Raw genomic sequence first — 19,555 nt, forward strand, 5'->3', positions numbered from 1 at the left:
GCGCGCTGAGCGAGAGGCTGGCTGATCGGCGCTTGTAAAGCCCGACCAGCCTTGCCTTGTTCACTGTAACCACCGCCCTGGCGCTCAGCCAAAGCCCAAACACAAGCGCTCGCATGTACAGCTACAATACGGTACACCCTTCAGATACGCAGAATGGTATTTTTTGACCAACTTACCGAAGCTGAGGGAGGCGTTATTAACCCGGATGACTAGGAGAGCCCTCATGAGCACCAGCAGAATCTCCTGCTGTCGCGCATCATCACAAATGTTGTAAGTCGGCTTGGGACTTTGGCACGAGTAAACACTACAGCTTGCCGGGAACTGACCCAAAGCCAACATCACCAGGAGAAACTGAACGAGTCCATTGTGGTGATGAACAAGAGCCTTCAGGTGCGTATTCGTCCGGAGGTTGGTCGGCGGGCGTAACCTTACTCACATCAAGCCAGGACATCAATGTGCAGAACATGAACATCGAGCTCGTCGCGCAGATGTTCAAGAACTACCAGTCCAACGTGCTCTTCCACCTCGAAGGTACGTCACGCACTGTAACTAGACATCTTGGTCCGTACTGACTTTGAACAGCCACGGATGGGTTAAAGGATCCTTCGTAGGAGGGTTCATGAAGAGCGCCGTGAGAGGAAAGTCTCAAGATGATGGGGTGAGGTGAGAGATGCGGAAATGGGCAACACGGTTCTTGTCTCTGGGTCATGGTTAGGCGTTCTACGAGAGTCGAGTCTTCTAAATAGATGTATATACCCAAGTGTGCGCATCATCTCATCTCCTATAGTATGGCACGACCTGTGTCATATGGCAACCCTGACTGCCTTCGTCTGTGGTTCGCATCGCCCGCTTGGAATACCTACCTTCGACTTGTCTACCCGATGCCCCTCTACGCGGTGGTGTGTTCCGCTCCCAGTCACGTAACTGAACGCGGAATGGGTGGGTGGCCATAGCTCCGTGAAAAGGGCCAGTGGAAGTGGACAGACGGCGACCCCTGTACACCCGTAGGTCCAGGCGCATCTCAGCCTTGCATCACGGCAAACGCAACGCGAGAGAGTGAGACTGCGATGCCCGTCTTGCCCGCCTCCCAGTAGGACGCTTTCTTTTCGGCCCAGCCGTGCAATCCGAGCATCCAAAACGAAACAGTGCCGGCTGAGCTCGCTTGCCAGTCATCGACACCGATCTCGATTGGCCGCCGCTCCCATCGCCGTGTTAGCCTGGTCCCATTCCGATACTATTCCCAGCGCCATGCAACCTTCCGCAACACCATCGTGAAGTAGAATCGCCACCCAGCCATGGCGCCTTCAGCCGTCGACCCGTCCACACAGTCCCTGGGGGACATCCCCATGCGCGAGGAGAAGACCTATCCTCCCGCCAACATCTACCCGGTCAAGGAGTTCCGCTTCGAGGCTCACACGCCTCCCCAGCCCGATGGCAGGGAGAAGGCGCTGGCGCAACCCGCCGGCCGCGCGGCAATAGTCATCGACAATGGTGAGCCAGCAAACCCCTCTCTCCGCACATGCTTCTGCGCTGGATCACGCTGACAGGACGCAATACCCAGGCTCTTCCGCCGTCAGGGCCGGCTGGTCCTTCGAGTCGCAGCCGAGGTTCACTCTGCCCCCGATCATGGCCAAGTACAGAGACCGCAAGCTGGGCAAGACCTACTCCTTCGCAGGCGCCGATTGCTACGCCGACACCAACGCCCGTGGCCACATCAGGAACGCATTCGAGGTCGGCTCTGGCGTTGTCAGCAACTGGGACGTCATGGAGCATGTCCTCGACTGGACCTTTCTCAAGCTGGGTATGAACGCCGCGGAAGGCGGCATCGATATGCCAATCGTCTTGACCGAGGCTGTCGCAAACCTGCCGTATTCAAGGAAATGTAAGAATGCACAGTCAAACACAGATCACACACAAGCACGCTAACACATGTTCTAGCCATGAACGAGATCATATTCGAATGCTACGGTGCGCCCTCCCTTGCTACGGGGATCGATTCGTTATTCTCTTATCGGTACAACAAGGGCACGACAGGCCTGGTGGTGTCGTCTTCATACAGCTCGACCCATGTTATACCTGTCTACAACTCCAAGGCGATGCTAGCACAGGCCATCAGACTCAACTGGGGTGGCTGGCATGCGTCCGAGTACCTCTTGAAGCTTATCCGCCTCAAGTATCCCTCATTCCCCGGGAAACTCAATGCCTCGCAAGCCGAGCACATGATAAGGGACCACTGCTACGTTTCAAAATCTTACGACGATGAGGTACGGTCCTACCTTGATTGGACAGGCCTTGAGGACAGAGATGTTGTCATACAATACCCGTTTACCGAGGAAGTCATCGTGCAGAAGAGTGAAGAAGAGCTTGCGCGCATAGCAGAACGCAAGAAGGAGAGCGGCCGGAGACTACAGGAGCAAGCCCAGAAGATGCGCCTCGAGCGGCTGATGCGCAAGGAGCAGGAGCTCGAATACTACAAGAACCTGCAGGAGAGGATAGCCAACGCCAACAAGAAGGACACAAAACGTCTTCTGGACGGCGAGGACATGAAGGACGAGGCCCACCTCGAGCGGACCATCAGAGAGCTTGAAAAGTCCGTCAAAAAGGCTCGCAACAAGGACGTCGGGGGCGACGCTGAGGAAGAGCAAGAGGCTCCCGACTTTAGCCTGCTGGATGTTCCGGATGACCAGCTAGATGAGGCCAGCCTTAAGCAGAAACGCCAGCAGCGCCTCATGAAATCGAATCACGAAGCTCGTGCTCGGGCCAAGGCGGAGAAGGAAGCCGAGAAGGCTCGCATTGAAGCGGAGGAGCAAGCTGACCGAGAACGCCGCGAGAATGACCTCGAGGGATGGCTGGAAGTGAAGCGTGTGGCTCGTGCCGAAGCACTTCAGCGCATGAAGGAGCGCGACCGTCTCAAGGCCGATCTTGGGAATCGAAAGTCTCTTGCTTCACAGATGCGGATGAAGTCCATCGCGAACCTCGCCTCCGACGGTCCCCGCGGCAAACGACGCCGAGGTGGCGATGATGATACCTTCGGTGCCAACGATGACGACTGGGGTGTCTACCGAGACATCGCAATAGGGGACCAGGGCAGCGATGACGAGGACGGCGAAGAAGATTTTGAGAGTCAGGTCAAGGCTCTTGAAGAGGACTTGCTACGCTACGATGTCAACTTCACTCACGACGATACATACGAAGCCCAGAACGACTGGAGTAGATCGCTTCTACACGCATTCATGCGAGGTCCACGGCCCTTTGATGTGGGTGCCCAGTCCGAGACCCATCAATTACATCTCAACGTCGAGCGCATCAGGGTTCCGGAGGTGGTATTCCAGCCTTCCATTGCCGGAGTCGATCAGGCCGGCCTGATTGAGATCGCAGGTGATATCTTGACCCAACGCCTGGTTGGCATTCCAAGCATCAACCGGGACGACTTCCTGCGTGACATATTCTTGACCGGCGGAAACACGCTATTCGAGAACTTCGACGATAGGCTGCGTCAGGGCCTGACGGCGCTCCTCCCTGCTGGAAGCCCCCTGACAATCCGCAGAGCAACTGACCCGCTCCTGGACGCCTGGAAGGGCGCTGCAGGCTGGGTGGGCTCATCTGGGTACAACACGGCCGTTGTTACAAAGGCAGAATGGCAAGAGAAGGGGGCCGACTATCTCAAGGTGAGTCTGACTGCCTGGCTACGGCCAGTTATGCAAGCGCATCTCTCTCTATCCGTGACTTTCGTCCAATCACTCCCCTCCCAAAACAAATATTCGATCCCCTCCCCATCCCGCCTCCCAGCCGAGGGTCATGTAGGCCTGATTCGCCAGGTCGTATAGACCCTGTGAAGTTCCCCTGGGGTTGGTCAGCAAAGCAGAATCCTTCCGTCCGCACAATTGTTGCGAGTGCAACGGTCGTCGGACTTTCAAATCCAGATTAGCCACCGGGATCCAGCCGCACATGACATAAGCCAGCCTCGACCTCACTCGTCCGTGTGCCTGCTCTGTCGACCCGTCGCCAGGGTGACCCCGATCTGGGCGTTGATCAGCAACACGTGGCCGAGGCTGAAAGAAGCAACCGAATACGTGCTTCCGCTCGCTCGCTTGCCTGCCCTTGGCTGCTTAGGAGAGGGGGGGGGGGGGGGGGTCAGCTTCTTTCTCCGGCTTGCGGCCCATGGAAGCCCATGGTGGTAGCGCCGTTCCTTGTTATCCTTGCATACTACCCCAATTCACCCCCTCCATCTCCATGCCGCGGGTGTTACACCAAAACCCTCGCCCATTGTGTCGTATACTCACCGAAGCAACGCTGCCCTTTCAACGCCGAAACATCAGATCGCTGACGTAATGCATAATACAGGAGCACGAACTGGGCAACTCATGGTCTTAATGTACGGGACTGATCAGCCTTGTTCTGATTACCCCCACCAAACGGTAGCTGTCGTAGCGCTCCTTCGGGCAGTGTGGACTATCGACGAGACCAGCAAAAAGCAGACAGAGGGGGGGATGGCGCAATGATGATTTTTTGACAGATATAAGCAGAGTGGCATGCCACAAGAAAATTACCCAGCCGACAAACGGGTCTGAGGAATCTGCTCGTACGGCCCATGGTTGTGGAGGGCACCAAAGCCGAAGAAGAAGAATTGGGGGGAGGGAGGGCCTGTCTTGTACGATCTAAAGTCGGGAAAAGAAAATAGAGCGAGAGTTGAGTTGACTACGTAAAACACACCGACGTTTTCGTTTTGAGAAACCACAACGCTCCTTCGAGGAGTTCATCAACCGCATAAGCTGCTATGTTGGCTCTTTCGACCTGCGGTTGAGGCCGTGTCAAGCGTCGATATAAGTGCAGCAGCATTCGAAAGTAAGAGCAGGGGTTCCATCCGACATAGACTTTCTGTCGCAGCCTCGTACTGACTGCTCGTGGCAACTGCAGCTTGCAAATCGTAAATAGTGTCGTCACAAGAGGGATTCTCTGTCCATGTTTGGACGATCCATTCACTTCAGCACCAATGTTTCAAGAGTACGTCTCTAAGCACGGCAGTCGGCTCGTCAGCTGCCGAGTTCCAGATAGTGAACTATTCACAGGGCGGTTATCGCCCTTTCCCCTGGGGAAACACAGTGGTGCCAAAGCCATGTAAACCACAAGGGCCTGTCGAACCACACTGGTTACGTAGTAGATACAATGTTGATCGGAATCACAGCCTCTTTATAGCCATGGGATTTTCCTCACCCCTGTGAAACAATCAACCAAACGCCTAAACCTGATGTCGTCTGACACGCGTCAGATCCACCAACGCCATTGGGAAAGCATGTTGAAATCGTCTTTTGCAACCGCTCAGACCACTTGTGTGCCACGAGGCCCACGTCATGAGGCACACGGCCAGTATATCCGCATTCGACTAAATGTCATCGCGTGACAGCTCGGGATCAATGGCCTGCGTAAAGGGGTGATATGTATAATGTGAAGGCGCATGATCGCCTACCCCGTTCTTCACGTTACCGTGTGCCTCCTAAGCCCTGAGGGATGAAGACGGCGGTAAGGGTTCATGCAACCTCCGAGCGTCCTCCTCGCGACGGGGGCCTACGTCGTTCTCTGCTTTGAACTTCGAATACCCATCCACTGCACTCCCGTGAGCCCGTAGGCCAGCGACAGCAGCTGCTACATCAGCCAGGGATCCAGCCGATGGTCCGGCCGGTCCAGGCTCAGGATGATGATGGCTGACGGTATGCTGGGCGGGCCTGGGCGGCGGTGGCGGAAGATTCAAATTCGGAGGCGGCTGCGGTAGTTCGACCTGAAGATCCAACAACCGTGACTGCAACTGTATGACGTACTCTCGAAGCGCGTATGTATCGTTCTGCATAGCCTTGAAGTTGTGCTCCATTTCTCCATACTCGCGAACCTGCTGTTCTAGTTTCTTGATGTAGTGCTCCTTCCTTTGTCTGAAAGCTCGCTGTGTTTTTGTCAGTCATGGCTCACATGGCAGATAGCTGTTTGTAACAAGAGAAATCTGGGTGTGGCTAGGGGCCTGTCCGGGGTTTCGTGTGCGCCAGAGTCAAGGCGACGTGCGTCCATCGTTGTAATTAATCATCCTGGCCCGAGGGAGGAGGCTGACACAGCCCGCACTCGAAGGGAGAGCAATGAGAACCCCTCTAATGCTGGCATCTGCGCACCATGCTCTCTTCATGCCCGAAAGCCCCCGTTCCGTGTCCTCTGGTCCACTGGTCCACACAACCCCCGGGAAATCGACATGTGTATAGCATTCTGATGCGGAGTTATGCTTCACTTACCTGAGCAGCTCTGTTTTGCGCGGCTCGCTTTGATTGTGAGAGTTCTCGCTTGGCTTTCCGCCCATCAGACACGGAATCCTCGGGATCATGATCTATAAGTCCCTGGACAGCCATTGCGGATGCGGCAGAATTGGAAGGGCCCGCGCCAGTCGGGCCAGGTGGCATGATATCTGGAGCTGGCGCTATGTTGATGTCCGCTCTCAGCGAAGGGTGTATATTATTTTGCGCAGCTACACTCTGGCGGTCGTATCCATGTGGTTGCACCGTTGGGTGGGTTGATTGCTGCGGAAGGCTGGTTCTGCCGTCCTTGGAGGGAAGCTCTGTATCGTCAAGCCGAAGTGCTGCTGCCTGAGCGAGTTGTGCGCGCAATTCCGCCTCGTCTGAACGGATGCGCAAGTCAGTCGGTCTACAATGGCACACTAATGACTATGCTCGGTCGGGATGCCGGGTGTGTGGGAAAGGCAGAAGAATATAAGAACCAGTAGAAGCCGGGGCTGACTGGAGATGTGGGCCAGGATGGGAATATGTATGATAATGAAACTCTCGGACAAGGGCCTGATGGGCCTAAGAGCGGGTATTTGGTAATGAAGTAGCCGGTGAGTGGATAGAACGGAGAGGGATGTGCGTGTAACGCGAGACCGAGGCCGTCTAAGGTGGACGACTAGGCTCTGGCGCCAGCAGGTGCTGATTACATATTCGGGAAGGGATTAAACGGCCTTAGCATGACCAGAGGAGGGGTGGTGAACGTAATGGATGACCGGACATGGAGGGGTGCGGCCGTAAAGGAAAAGGAATATGGTTGGAAGCAAAGCTTGTAGGCGAAGAGAAGCGCCCGCACTCACCACTGAAGCTTGTATTGTTCTGCAAATTGTGAGTCAGCAAGCGGCCCGACGGGGATTTCTACTACAAGACAGCCCACACGAAGGAGCTTTAGTTGGGTTTTGTCCGCCTGAAGACGGGATGTCTGGCTGGGACGAGAGAAAAATAAACAAGACATCGAAAGATACTGGCACGCCGTGACTCTCCGACTACTAGCAAGCGTGGGTACAGTACCAGAAAGGGCTCAAAAGGACGAAGGTGGCGGCCGGTGGGAAGGTGACTGGGGTGTTGTGTTGTACCATCTGTGATGTGTTCGATGCGTGATGTGCTGGGCCTGGGGGTTGGGCCGGGTGATGACTGATACAAAAGCGAGGAAAAGCTAATTGCTGACCTTGGAAGAAGCCATGGTGGTAGCCGCTACACTGGCATACTCCATATCGTCGATGAGGTGTAATGACGGTCAATCTCAAATCTTGATAGATCTGGTGGAAGCTGCAGCTTGGCTGGCTGAAGGCTGTGAGACCCGGGAACGATCGACCAGATCTGGGATATGCTGGAGAGGGCCCCAGGCCACGCAGCGTGTTCCTGGCTCGCGCACGAGACCGACGTGACCGTATGTACCGATAGCTGCTGGGCTGGCTGTTGTTACAACCCGTGTTAAATGCGATGATGACGGTCCGTCAGCCAATCAAGCGAGTCCGCAGACACGCAGGCCGGCGTTTTATCGCGTAATCAAGGCCCCGATTATTCAGCGAGCAAAGAAGTACCGTGTCGGGGATTGACCGTGCAGCAGAAGCGCGGAATTCGCCCACCGGCAGTGCGGCTCGAATGAATCGCGAGATGCTACTGCTGGTGCCGCTGCTGCTGACAGCTGTCTGGTGGGCGGAGTGGGTGGTGGTCCGGGGAGGGAAAAGAAGCGCGTGCTGCTGGCGTGCTATGTATTGCCGGGATGGTTGATGGATCGAGGAAAAGTTTATTAGTCAGTCACACCACTCACAGACGCCGCCGTTCCCCTAGCTGAGAGAAAACGCGGAATGCCTGCGAGATGATATGGACGAATGGATGATGGGGCCCGTCAGGTGGCGTGTGTGTGTGTGTGTGTGTTGTGTCAATTCAGCCCGAGCTCATTAGCGGCCGCGTAGCTCGTGCGGACAACAAGGCACGTCGTAAGAACAGAAGAAGAAAAAGTGCAATGCAAGACAATCCCGAACAAGTCCGGCCCGTTCGCACTCGCCCTCGAGCCAGATGAGGCGTGCCTGGAGGCAGAGCTCGGGCTGGGTTGGCCGGGTTTGTCAGCACTTCCCGTGGCTGACCCTGACCCTGGCACGAGTTGCTGTTGGCTTCCCACACCAACAGAGAAAAATGGGACCTGCTGGCTCTGGGGGTTAATTCCGAGAGGGATTCTCGCCAAGCAGTATGGTGTGTGTGGGCGGTGGTCAGTGTCAGAGACCGCAATGACTTGCAGGCTGGCAGGGTTCGATTACATGACGGCACGAAAGAACAGGTGTTTATCATGTAGAGAGGGAGCGGAGCGGGCATCAATGTCAGGCCCAGTTAGCTCTGAGAGCTGGACTGGATGGAAGCACCGCGGGAATCCCAACACTTGCGTTGACGGTTGGCCTGTTCCAAGTTCCAACGGCGGGTGGCTTCATTCGCAAGGTACTTTGGCCACCGGCATCAGGCGTTTCGTCCGGAAGATTGAAACTGCAGTTGCGAGGCGTGGAAAGACAGAAGGGCATCTTGTTACTGCCTGTTTAGGACATCGGGGCTTTTCCTCTGGCCTGCTGGGCTCTCACTCGACGGGCAAAGTACCGCGCATCAGCTCCTGGGCACTGGAGCCTCTAATTTACCCAACGCCAGCCAGGCTGTGGCACTTCGGACTTCCTCTTTACTCCCATCAGGCCAAGGGTTGTTTCTGCTCCTGACTGGTGAACCTCGTCATCGACAGGCCTAGTAATAAGCCCGAGACTGGCACCCCGTCCCCGTCCGCCTTGCATTATCTTCTTCTTCGTCCTCCGCCCTGTCTGGTGCTGTGCTTCGCGGATTTGGGTCCAACTACCTAGGTAAAGTCTTCCTCGGTACCTAGGTAGTTAAAAGCCACTTGAAGGACCGCCGGAATTACATAACCCGTCGCGGCCGGTGTTACCATGACCGTGCTCATCACAAGTTGCCCACAGGCGCCGTCGATTGCAGGTTGCAGTGGTGCGACCACAGGGTCATGAACCGTCCTGACGAAAAGGGCACGGTATTATCGATGGCTGTCAATTCCACTTCGGCGCCCATTCCAGGCAGTTACAGGGATTGTCAGCCAGACCTTGAGCAACATCCGGCAGCTATACGCCGCATGCATGACTCCACGCAGCCGTGCGCCCAGGATGCGAGACACGCCTCCAACTGGACGATAAATACGGCTTGCATACCTGCGTGTAGCTCGAGCTGTTGATGTGGTTCTGCGGGCTGGCTGCCAACTTGCTCTGCATGATAATGTTGAGGATCACCAGGCTTCAGCGTTCCATCCTGATCCAGTGAGCCTGGACGTACTCGTACTGTAGCAGCCCACCACCCTCTGTACCCTTCCAGATCAGATGCAGGTGTGGATCTCCGTTCGTGGAGAGCATTGACGCGGCCGCAATCTACCCATGGGATCCCGAGAGCCAGAAATATCCTAAACTACGCGGGGCCGGCTTGCTCATATTCCACTCCCTTTACAGTTACTGTGTACTAGCCACTTGGCGATCGTCGGTCAGCTCACATGTCGCCCAGGTTGGTGATTATCGATTTACCTAATCAGGGAATCATAAAGCAACCTCTAGGGGTCCGGCCACCACCGAAGGGTCGCCTATGAATTGCACTTCCAATCTTAGTTGTACATAGTCTGCTTACGGCATGACCTAAAACTCCGACTAACAAGCGAGGGTTCCGGGCCTCCGTCCTACTCGGCTCTAACTACCACCCCAACCCAAGGACTAACGCTGGAGCTTGCCCTTGTTACGCTCACGCGCGTTCGACTAAGCCTTTCCAAGCTTATCCCCGGCGGCGTGGTGTACCGTCTTCCTACAGGGCTGTCAAGTTTGATCATATCATCAGAACATGAACATCATGATAGCGGGCAGCGGAGATATTGCTAAATGGATGACTAATAGTTGGTGGGTATTGCCATGTCACATTGCTTGTCGTGGCGATCCTAGTTAGTCATGTCTCGGAAACAGAAAAGATTGCCCAGGGCTCGGCCGCTTGGCTGCGTGAGCGCATAGCTGGATATCCCTCCCACGTAGAGCAATCTCGAGCCATACTTACCTCGGATCCATATGTCGAAACCTCAGACGAGAGACGCAGAGCCCAGCTAGAAACGCTTCCTCACCCGGCGTGCGCAGTGCAGAGACAGTGAGGATGTAGGAATGATAGAGACGTAGGAGGCTCACTCCGGCCACAGCCACGTACGATTTTCACATTGGCAGTACATGATTCTGTAATAAATAGCAGCATCTCAGGTCATACATCCATCGCACTCTTGCTAGGATGAATGCGCGTAGGATTTTGGATAGGCTCCATGCACTGGCCGGGCCGCCTCGATTGCATAAGCTTGTGGTTGCGTTCTGCCGCTTCGGGGAAAAGATACCGATCTACAAAGTTGTGTCCATCGTCTAATTCGTCAGTTCGGTCTCGAGGTCACGAAGATAGGGCTGCCTGCGTGGCAGGAATATGTAGGACCCCTAGGAGGACAAACGGATCGGGCATATAAGAGTAAGGGTTGTGCAGCACGCTTGATGATATGACGAACAGGCAACCTCAACGATGTGTTCTTGACCGGCTTGGATCCCTACCACGCTGTGCTACTTGCATGACCTCGAGATAGTACGTACTGCTCCTCCATTGGATTTGTTTTCTTTTCCCGGGGTAGAAAATGCCGACGCCTCATGACTGGTAGATATCCAACGAGGATAGATCTCTTAAGATGACTTGTATAGCTTGCCACCTTTCCATACATGTGTGACATTGGTCGAGTCAGTGAGGTAACTTAGATCTTGTAATGGGTTTCCAGCTACGCCTAGTATATCGGCGTCATACCCTGATTGTCGAGGTCAGCGTGTACCAACAACAGGCATCTTTGAGGAGGATCCAGTGGCTCACCTTCCTTCAGCTGACCACTCTTAGGCGCTTTGCCTCCCAGAACGTCCGGGGCTGTGGCAGTCATGGCCTCAATGGCTTCGAGTGGACTGAGACCGGCCTTGACTGCATACGTCAACTCCATGGCGTTATTGCCATGGGACAGGCGCTCTCCCGATTTACTATTCCAAGAATCCGTCCCCAGGGCAATCTTAACTCCTAGTTTAACAGCCAGATTGTAGTTAGCCCGAGTCAGAGGCACGATCTTTTTTATCTTCTCAACAACGGGCTCGGGGAATCCCCGATGGTCTAGAAAGAGGCTCTCCTGTATGTGTCGAGTTGCTACCAGGATTGTGCCCTTCTGCTTCATGATATCTGCAACTTCTTCGTCCAAATAACAGCCGTGTTCAATGCTAGTGACGCCGGCCCTGAGAGCTGCCAAGATGCCGGCCTTGCCAATGGCATGAGCAGCGACACAGCGGCCTGAGCGAGAAGCCTCCTCTACGATGGCCGTTAGTTCTGCATCCGAGAACTGGCGATCCTCCGGGTCGTCATCAAGGCTAAGAACACCCCCAGACGAACAGACTTTGATGCAACGGGCTCCCCTACGCACCATTGTCCGAACGGCTTTGAGGCACTCGTCTACACCGTCACAAAGTTGGTAGTTCCCGCCAGCTTCGCCAAAGCCATGCACGGCGCAGATTGGGAGGTCATGGACGTCGCCATGACCACCAGTGATGGAAAGCGCTGTTAAGGAGGAGTATACGTTTGGCCCGACGATGTAACCGTCTCGGATCCCGGGCCAGAGATATCCGGCGTACTGATGAGAGTCAGCAAGCCAAGATTACCCGCCCAGACTTTGCGTTGCAACACCACTTACCCCGGAGAGCTCTCGTACGCTCGTAAAGCCAGCCTCTAGAGTACGTCGTAGATCGTCGACAGTGACGGCACCAGCTAACGCTTGAGCGCCTGGCAGCAATGTCCTGTGATCACCAATAGTGCCGGATCCCAGACCCCATCCGCCGAAATGGACGTGGCAATCCCATAGTCCCGGCATCAGTACCGGCACATGCTTGAAATCAAGACTGCCGTACTTGGACGGTCGGCCTGTGAACTCGCCAACCCATTCGATCTTAGCATCTTTGATAACCAATGCTCCATGCTCAATGGGCTGCCCTCGCCCTGGAATAAGCAAGTCGCTTCGTAATGCTGTGTAGCTAGAAGTGGCGGCTTCGTTCAATGCCGCAGTTCCTCTGACCGTGGAGGATGGTGCTCCGCGAACAGGAACATCACTGTTGTGAGGGACACGCATCTTGGAAGTCAACAACAAAACTTGAGATCACCGAGTGCGGATTGACTTGAAGTAAACCTTGAAGATTGTTGAATAATGGATATACAATGCTATACAAGTACTCGCCGCAACCATACGCTGATTGCTGACATGAATCCCTCAATCAACAACCTCCTGCCACATGCTATCTAGCCTGATCTGTTACCCCACAAACTACTGCAGGCTCGCCTAGGTTACCTGGTACCTGAGACCGACTTCCACCTAAGTGCTCTATAATTCAAGCAAGCCAGTGATGACGCACACGGGAATATATATTCAGGATTGTAGTGCGATACAGCGGTACAGAGGAGATTATGGTGGATGCCATTGCCTATACGCTGAAGGGTTGGTCACAGGCGGCGCCTGTGTCACTCAGCGTACCCACTTTGCGGCTCATATGGCGTTACCTGAAATTTGATACCCGTCACTCAGCTACTTCACTCACCTTATGTCTACTGAGAAGCTGCAGGTCCCGACCATAACATCTAACGCGTTTCAGCAACTGGGAAATTGAAGCCAACTATTTCGGGTATCTTCCAATGCAAACTCTTAGAACGTGCTACAGGTGCTCCCTCACCCGGGGACCGACCACACTTGTTCGATCCACATCGTACGCACATCGACACCCTTTTAGCTGCCAGCTAGCACCATCACACCGGGCCATCTTGCAGAGGACTCAACAAGCACCTCGTCTACTGGTCTCCAGCATGTCAACCCAGACCTCTTCATCGGCGTTGCCACAACGGCCGGTACCCAAGTTCTCTGAGGGCTCGGACGAGGCGGGCCTGACCCAGAAGCTGCAGGGCCTGCTAGCATCAGCAGACAGCGAGTCCAGTGCAGTACGAGGACGTTGGAATTTGATCCCGAGCGGCGAGGGTCTGGAACGGAGCTTCAAGTTCAAGACGTTTGCCAAGACGTGGGTAAGTGGCTCGTCTTTTTGTTCCTGCGTTTTCCATTCGTCGAGACCAGCCAGAGTCTCACGTATGGGCAAGCACAACCTTGGGATGTGCTCGCGACCTGGGCGCTGTCATGCTTCAAGATGGATATTTGGGATCAAGTGGCTCCATGTCTTTAGTTGCAATGAACTAACTCGCTTTCTTTTCCCACCGAGCGCGTGACTGACAGCCTACTAGGACTTTATGACGGCAGTAGCACTACAATGCAAACTCAAGAACCACCACCCGGAGTGGTCGAATGTAAGTCACAACCAGCGTGTCAAGTTCTTCTTGAGTTGCGCCAACGTCTATGTGCCCTTGGTTCGGTCATCCGGGCGGTCCATGTCATCTTCCATTCCACGTACCCGCGCCGCTAGAGATATCACCACCGCGGTAGCCAGGCGTAATGAATGGCGTGATAGCCAGTGATGCAGGAAAGCTTGACTAAAGCGCCGTCGATGTGACTTCGCTGATCCCAGAAATCCAACCCCCCCTTTACCCTGCATGTTCTACTTCGCACTTCCCTTCCCTATGAGATGCCACCCGCTAATGCCGCCCGCTGCGTCTCTCTAGGTCTACAACACAACCTTCATCCGCTGGAAGACGCACAGCCCGCAGGGCCTCTCGGCGCTCGACGTCGAGCTGGCGGCCATCTGTGACAGCCTGGCTCGTGACTTTGGCGAGGTCGTCGACAAGGATGCTTCCAGCGAGCAGAGCTGCAGTCTGGGCAGCGGGCTGGCTGATGCTGCAGCGTCTAATGCTGGCGACTGCTGCATACCGAAGCCGAAGCCGAAGCCGAAGCCGAAGCCAAAGGCCTAGGGCAAACAACCTTGTCTATTTTCGAGATGCTGGTACGGGTGGTTGGCTGTATGGACGGACGGACGGATGGGTGGATGGGGGCCTTGCATTGCATGACATGAAGTTTAGGATTCGCTTGATCCAGGTTCGCGCAGGTCAGTACTTACGGTGAATGCTTTTGGCCATTGGGCAGTCCGCTTATCTGCTGGTGAGCATGTTTCATGGTGTAGCGGCTAGCGGACTGATGGGTGTATATGTCATTGCCTGGGTATTTTGGTGCCGTCTTACTGCATATCCAAGAGAGCGGGATACAAAGACGACCGGCCAAGAATCCCCCCACGATGATGACCTGGTCGCAGAAAATATTGTGTAATTATAGACCTTCCCACCTCTGAGGCGAGAAGGGTTTCTCTTCATTAGGTTTTTGTGATCTATGTGGAATACCTCGTCCCAAAATTAAACTGTATACAAAGCTCGCCGGCCCCCAAGTTATGTACAGAATCAACGAATGCCGCGGGACCTCGTACGCCTCATTATGCATCATGCTCTCCGAATGCTCTCATTCCGCGTAGCACTTCTTCTTCTTCTTCTTGGGGACTTGCCCCAGTGTCGCCCGAGCTTATTAGGCTCGAGATGCTTTCTAATTTGGTAGTGGTTTTCACCGAGTGCCACCAATCATGCCACAAATCAACTCGTTTAGTTGACCTTCTTGGCCTTGAGAGCAGCAAGCTTTCTCTCGCGGCGCTTCTTGGCAGCCTCGGGACCGGACTCGGTGTCGAGTAGCAGGTCCCACCAGCGGAAGCTCGACGAGTAATTGCCAATGAAACGCTCGTGGTGCACGTCATGGTGGTGAGCACCAGCCCAGAAGGGGAGGAAGTGGTGCAGACTCCAGGGGAAGTCGTAGCCACTGTGGGAGTCGATGGCCTGGAAGAGGCGGCCAACGATCCACATGTACATGGTGAAGAGGTGCAGGTCACCAGTCAGGGACACCCAGAGGATGGGGGACCCGACGGTTCCCAAGGCGAGCAGCATAACCTCGATGGGCGAAGCATACTCAGCAGCCAGACCGAAGGGAGCAGAGTAGGTGTGGTGAAGCTTGTGGATCATCTTGTAGAGCGGGCCGTAGTGCAGGGCGCGGTGGAACCAGTAGTGCCAGGTATCCTCCATGACGAAGAAGACGGCAATCTGGAAGGCCATCTTGCCGAGCGATGGGAAGGGCACGCCGTAGTCCATGCCAAAGTAGGTAGCGATGGGGTGGAAGAGCCAGATCTGGGGCAGCTCGACGGTGAAGTGGCTGAGCAGGACCAAGCTGGCGCATTCCCACTGCTCCTTGAGGGTGGGGATCTTCTGGTTCTGAAGCTTGTACTTTCGGAAGTAGGGAATGCGGTCGATGATCATCCAGGGCAGCGAGCGGCCGAAGTAGATGACCTCGTGCATGACGAAGCTCATGATTCCGGTGGCGAGGGTGTCGTTCTGCATCCAAAGGTACCAGGCGGCCCAGAGGCGCTCAACGATGTTGAGATGGACATTGTACTTGGTGACCTCCTCCAGGACGCCGGAGAAGGTGTCAGGGTGGGTGAAGGCGCCCGCGATGGTGGCATTTCTGTAGACGCGAGTTGGTCAGTAGACGTACGCGTCGCAAGTTGCGGTCTGGGGGAGGAAGGGGGGAGGGCGAGGCACGTACATGGACGCCATGGTGAGGGGAGGCGATCTCAGGGGAAGCTAAGGAGCGTATGTGCTCTCGTCCGGCGGCGAAGCGGAGGCGAGGGAGAGACGGAGGCGGCTGCGATCAAGGCAGCCTTTTGGAAGGAATGTCGGGACCCTGAGAATCTTTGGAATTCTTTATAGGGTTCTTCAGAGGAAAAGCAGCGCGGGTCGAGGAGGCGATAAGGGGCGCCCCGGGAGATTTTTGAGCCTTGTCAATTTGATTGAGCCAATTAAATTCCCACCCCATGGTGGGACGATACGGATTCCTCAGTTCCGGCCCCAAGCAGCAATCGACAAAGTCCACTAGCCCACCCCCAGCCAACCAGCGGCAAACCCCGTTGTGGCGCAAACAATGGCCCCCAGACGCCTCTCAAGCAACTGCCCGGTGGAACTGGAAAGCAGCCGCCCATGACAACAACCTAGACAGCAAGGTACGGGCGATCCTCCAGCAGCAGGAACGAGAAGATCGCGGCCCCGCAGCAGGGCTGTCTAGTCGGATCAGTGCTCGACAGCGGCCCCCCGGTAGCTTCAACCGTGGACGCACCACCAATCACCACGGGTCGTGCCACCGGCCTCAAACCATCTGACGTTTTCAACGTTTTGACAGCTGCTCCAGTCTTTCTCTTCTTTCCCAAGAAGGGCCGCCAGGTCCTATCGTAACTTATGGGGAATGAACCGTTGATCGCGTTTCGAATCGGACGGGGCACACATGGTCGCCGAGCAAGTTTTAGCTGAGCGTGACCTGTTGTATTGTATATTTGCGTGGTGGCCAAGTGTATGTTTTGGGCTATCGGCTTTGTTGGACAGGTGACGCCACACATCGGCCACAGGGCTGACTGGCCGAGGCCGGGCTCGATCGTCCGCCATTTGGATGACTTCACTGCTTTTGAACCTCCTGCACCCGGAGCTAAGCTACAGAGTAAACAACCAGACCCAGGACCACCTGGTCTTCTCCTCCCACTCCCTTCTCGCCGTCCGCAGCTGCCTCTCAGCACGGGGCTATATACTCTTTCGTATTCGGGTTTCGTAATCGCCGTGCAAAAGGCCCTATTCGTCCAGCCCGAGGCGCCCCGACACTTCCCCAACAGGCGCATCGCATCATTCGATCATCACACCGTTGTCCCCGGCCCGGCCAGCAACGATGAATTCGTCCTCACCTTAGGACCCACATAAATCTCCTCACACCATCCTCGTCTCATCCCTTTCGGAAAGGGCAAAAGATGTCGGTTGTGGCAGAGTGAGTCAGCCTCGTGCACGCCCGTCGCGTCCGTCATATCATCTGTACTGACAAACACCCCCCGGCAGCCAGGTACGGCGCCTGGATGCGCAACTGGATCGCATCCCCTTCACCCACCTGGAGCCTCACGACGACGACTTCACGTCGCAGGCCTCTACCCGCCTAGACTCGCCACGCGTCAAGGACCTGTTGCGTGTCATCAAAACCCTGTCGACGACTAGCGCAGCCCAGCCCGTTCTGCCAGCATGGCGGCTGCAGGAGCTCCTGGCCCAGGTCAACCTGGGCGTTACTATCAGCCAGGACTTTGGGCCAAATCAGTATGAGGCTGACCTTGAGTGGCTCCTGGTCAGCAAGGCTACCGTACATACGTACGGCATCATCATGGACACACTGCTCGACCAGATAATTCCCCTGAGCGACCACATCTGGTATTGGGATGACGTCCTGTCCTCCCGGTCCTATAGCACCCTCTACATGGTGCAGACATCGCCTTGGCGATTCTGGGCCTGGTCACTGGACATCTACACGGACAGCAAGGATCGCTTCCGCCGCCGTTCGTCGGGTGCGGGGGGGATTACTCAGCAAGGCATCAAAGAGCAGGTCACCACCAGCATCTCGGAGAGGTGGCGGCAGTTCTACGGCATTGTTCGTGAGAGCATCAGAGAGAAATCGCTTACCAATGTTCAGCGGAGAATCATGTCCCCAGCTGCCATTGCCCGATCGGAAGCACGGAAGAAACAGGCCAAGCTAAAGAAGTTCCGAGACATCATGTCAAGCGGATTAGGCGTGCTCATCGACGAAGGACTAGCATTTGGGGGTAACGGCAGCGACGATGGCAAGAGTGACATCATCATGTCGAATAATCAGGAATGGAAAGGCGTGGTCGAGCGGAGTGTCGCCCTGATGGACATGGTCTTAAAGGACGTCCTGGCTCTGGAGTCGGGTGTCGCCGAGTTCGAAGATAAAGTCTTCGCCGGCGTCGAAGAAGACCCCGAGCTGTCGATCCAGGTCGAAGAAGACGAGAGCAATCGGCCGGCCGTCGTCGCCAGGCGGCTGCACGCCCTTCTCGCGACACATCTCCCAGGGCACCTAGAGGCAACCGAGCTGCTCGTAGCTGAACATGGCCGACCTTCCAGACTTGTTCGCTACTGGCTCCCGGCAACTGCGCTTCTTCTCTCCTCGACAACAATCCTCCGCATAGTTGTGAACCGGCAGCAGGAGATCATCGAATGGATCAGAGATTTTGGGACCACCGTCAGAGACTTCTGGTTCAACTGGATAGTCGAGCCCAGTCGCAAGGTGGTTGCCACTATACGCCACGACTCGAACAGCGAGATTGCCATCATGAGCCGAGACAGCCTGCAGGCGGACCGGGACAGCCTTGAAAGGATGGTTGTTGACTTTGCCGTGGACAAGCCGATGGCAGCCACAGGGGCCTCGTCAGTGTCTGAGTCTCAGATCGCAGAGATCCGGGCCAAAGTGAGAGAAGGAGACGTCACGCCAATCTTACGTGCCTACGAGAAGGACCTCCGAAACCCCCTGACCGGGGCGGTCCGTGGGGACCTCGTCCGGACGCTGCTCATCCAGGTCCAGAAAACCAAGGTCGACGTCGAGGTGGCCATGGCGGGGATCGATGCACTACTGAAGAGCCAGGAGTTGGTATTCGGGTTTGTAGGACTGACGCCTGGCATCATCGTCTCGATCGGCATGATGCAGTACCTCCGGAGGCAGTTTGGAGGGCGAAAGGGTTTCCGCGACGAGCGGAGTGCCGGCAAATGTGTGCGTGTGCTCCGAAACATCGACCGCATTCTGTCGGAAGCTACGCCGTCTCCCAACAACCTTCTGTCGTACAAAGACCACGGCCTGCTGGTGTGCGAGGTTCATGTCCTGCGACGGCTGGTGCACCCGCTCGTCCCGGCCGAGATCGAGAAGGAGTTCTTGGAGGATCTCGACGACCTGGCAAACCTCAAGGGCATACAGTCGCAGATGCGAGCTCTGGACCGTATCCGATGGGCGTATGCAAAATGGTTGAAGTAGCACCAGAGGGCGTGCCAGTCGCCAGTGCCGTTACTTAGCCTACCGAATAACATATGACTATCAAACAACCAGAATGCATCCCCTGAACTGTGTATGTTGTAGATTGTAGACGCGCGTTGTCGTGATTCTATAGCAATGCGAGGACTGCCAGGGCAAGAGCTCCTCGGTTGAAAGCGACAGCAATTACGGGTTGGGTCACAGCTACTGGCGAGAAGACGAAGACCCCGAGTTCCTACGATAGTAGTTACACTTGGCATCAAAGGCGAGGGAGGCAAGGGGGCAAGTGACGAGGATGCCGATGGACGTTGAGGTA

The 19,555-nt window shown here is 55.5% G+C and overlaps 7 protein-coding genes across 7 annotated transcripts; 4 read left to right on the forward strand and 3 right to left on the reverse strand.

Moving 5' to 3' along the window:
* Positions 1-153: 153 nt before the first annotated feature.
* On the forward strand, positions 154-611 carry JN550_005060 (uncharacterized protein; the record flags this gene model as incomplete). Its single annotated transcript, XM_049316645.1, has 5 exons — positions 154-156; positions 214-270; positions 346-390; positions 447-531; positions 583-611. The coding sequence occupies 5 exons, from the start codon at positions 154-156 to the stop codon at positions 609-611; spliced, it is 219 nt and encodes a 72-aa protein (XP_049172861.1).
* A 684-nt stretch (positions 612-1,295) lies between these two features.
* Positions 1,296-3,827, forward strand: JN550_005061 (uncharacterized protein; the record flags this gene model as incomplete). Its single annotated transcript, XM_049316646.1, has 3 exons — positions 1,296-1,491; positions 1,562-1,882; positions 1,939-3,827. 3 exons carry the CDS (start codon positions 1,296-1,298, stop codon positions 3,825-3,827), a joined length of 2,406 nt encoding a protein of 801 aa, XP_049172862.1.
* A 1,667-nt stretch (positions 3,828-5,494) lies between these two features.
* JN550_005062 (uncharacterized protein) lies at positions 5,495-7,527 on the reverse strand (the record flags this gene model as incomplete). Its single annotated transcript, XM_049316647.1, has 4 exons — positions 5,495-5,935; positions 6,273-6,652; positions 7,115-7,133; positions 7,483-7,527. The coding sequence occupies 4 exons, from the start codon at positions 7,525-7,527 to the stop codon at positions 5,495-5,497; spliced, it is 885 nt and encodes a 294-aa protein (XP_049172863.1).
* A 3,514-nt stretch (positions 7,528-11,041) lies between these two features.
* On the reverse strand, positions 11,042-12,510 carry JN550_005063 (uncharacterized protein; the record flags this gene model as incomplete). Its single annotated transcript, XM_049316648.1, has 3 exons — positions 11,042-11,160; positions 11,223-12,018; positions 12,079-12,510. The coding sequence occupies 3 exons, from the start codon at positions 12,508-12,510 to the stop codon at positions 11,042-11,044; spliced, it is 1,347 nt and encodes a 448-aa protein (XP_049172864.1).
* A 725-nt stretch (positions 12,511-13,235) lies between these two features.
* On the forward strand, positions 13,236-14,282 carry JN550_005064 (uncharacterized protein; the record flags this gene model as incomplete). Its single annotated transcript, XM_049316650.1, has 3 exons — positions 13,236-13,448; positions 13,662-13,724; positions 14,037-14,282. 3 exons carry the CDS (start codon positions 13,236-13,238, stop codon positions 14,280-14,282), a joined length of 522 nt encoding a protein of 173 aa, XP_049172865.1.
* A 675-nt stretch (positions 14,283-14,957) lies between these two features.
* Positions 14,958-15,956, reverse strand: JN550_005065 (uncharacterized protein; the record flags this gene model as incomplete). The annotated part of the gene is made up of 2 exons (XM_049316651.1): positions 14,958-15,864; positions 15,946-15,956. 2 exons carry the CDS (start codon positions 15,954-15,956, stop codon positions 14,958-14,960), a joined length of 918 nt encoding a protein of 305 aa, XP_049172866.1.
* A 1,232-nt stretch (positions 15,957-17,188) lies between these two features.
* JN550_005066 (uncharacterized protein) lies at positions 17,189-19,242 on the forward strand (the record flags this gene model as incomplete). Its single annotated transcript, XM_049316652.1, has 2 exons — positions 17,189-17,205; positions 17,274-19,242. 2 exons carry the CDS (start codon positions 17,189-17,191, stop codon positions 19,240-19,242), a joined length of 1,986 nt encoding a protein of 661 aa, XP_049172867.1.
* Between the last annotated feature and the right edge of the window lie 313 nt (positions 19,243-19,555).

Source organism: Neoarthrinium moseri (assembly GCF_022829205.1).
Source record: "Neoarthrinium moseri strain CBS 164.80 chromosome Unknown scaffold15_Wmoseri_CBS_16480, whole genome shotgun sequence".
Taxonomy (NCBI): domain Eukaryota; kingdom Fungi; phylum Ascomycota; class Sordariomycetes; order Amphisphaeriales; family Apiosporaceae; genus Neoarthrinium; species Neoarthrinium moseri.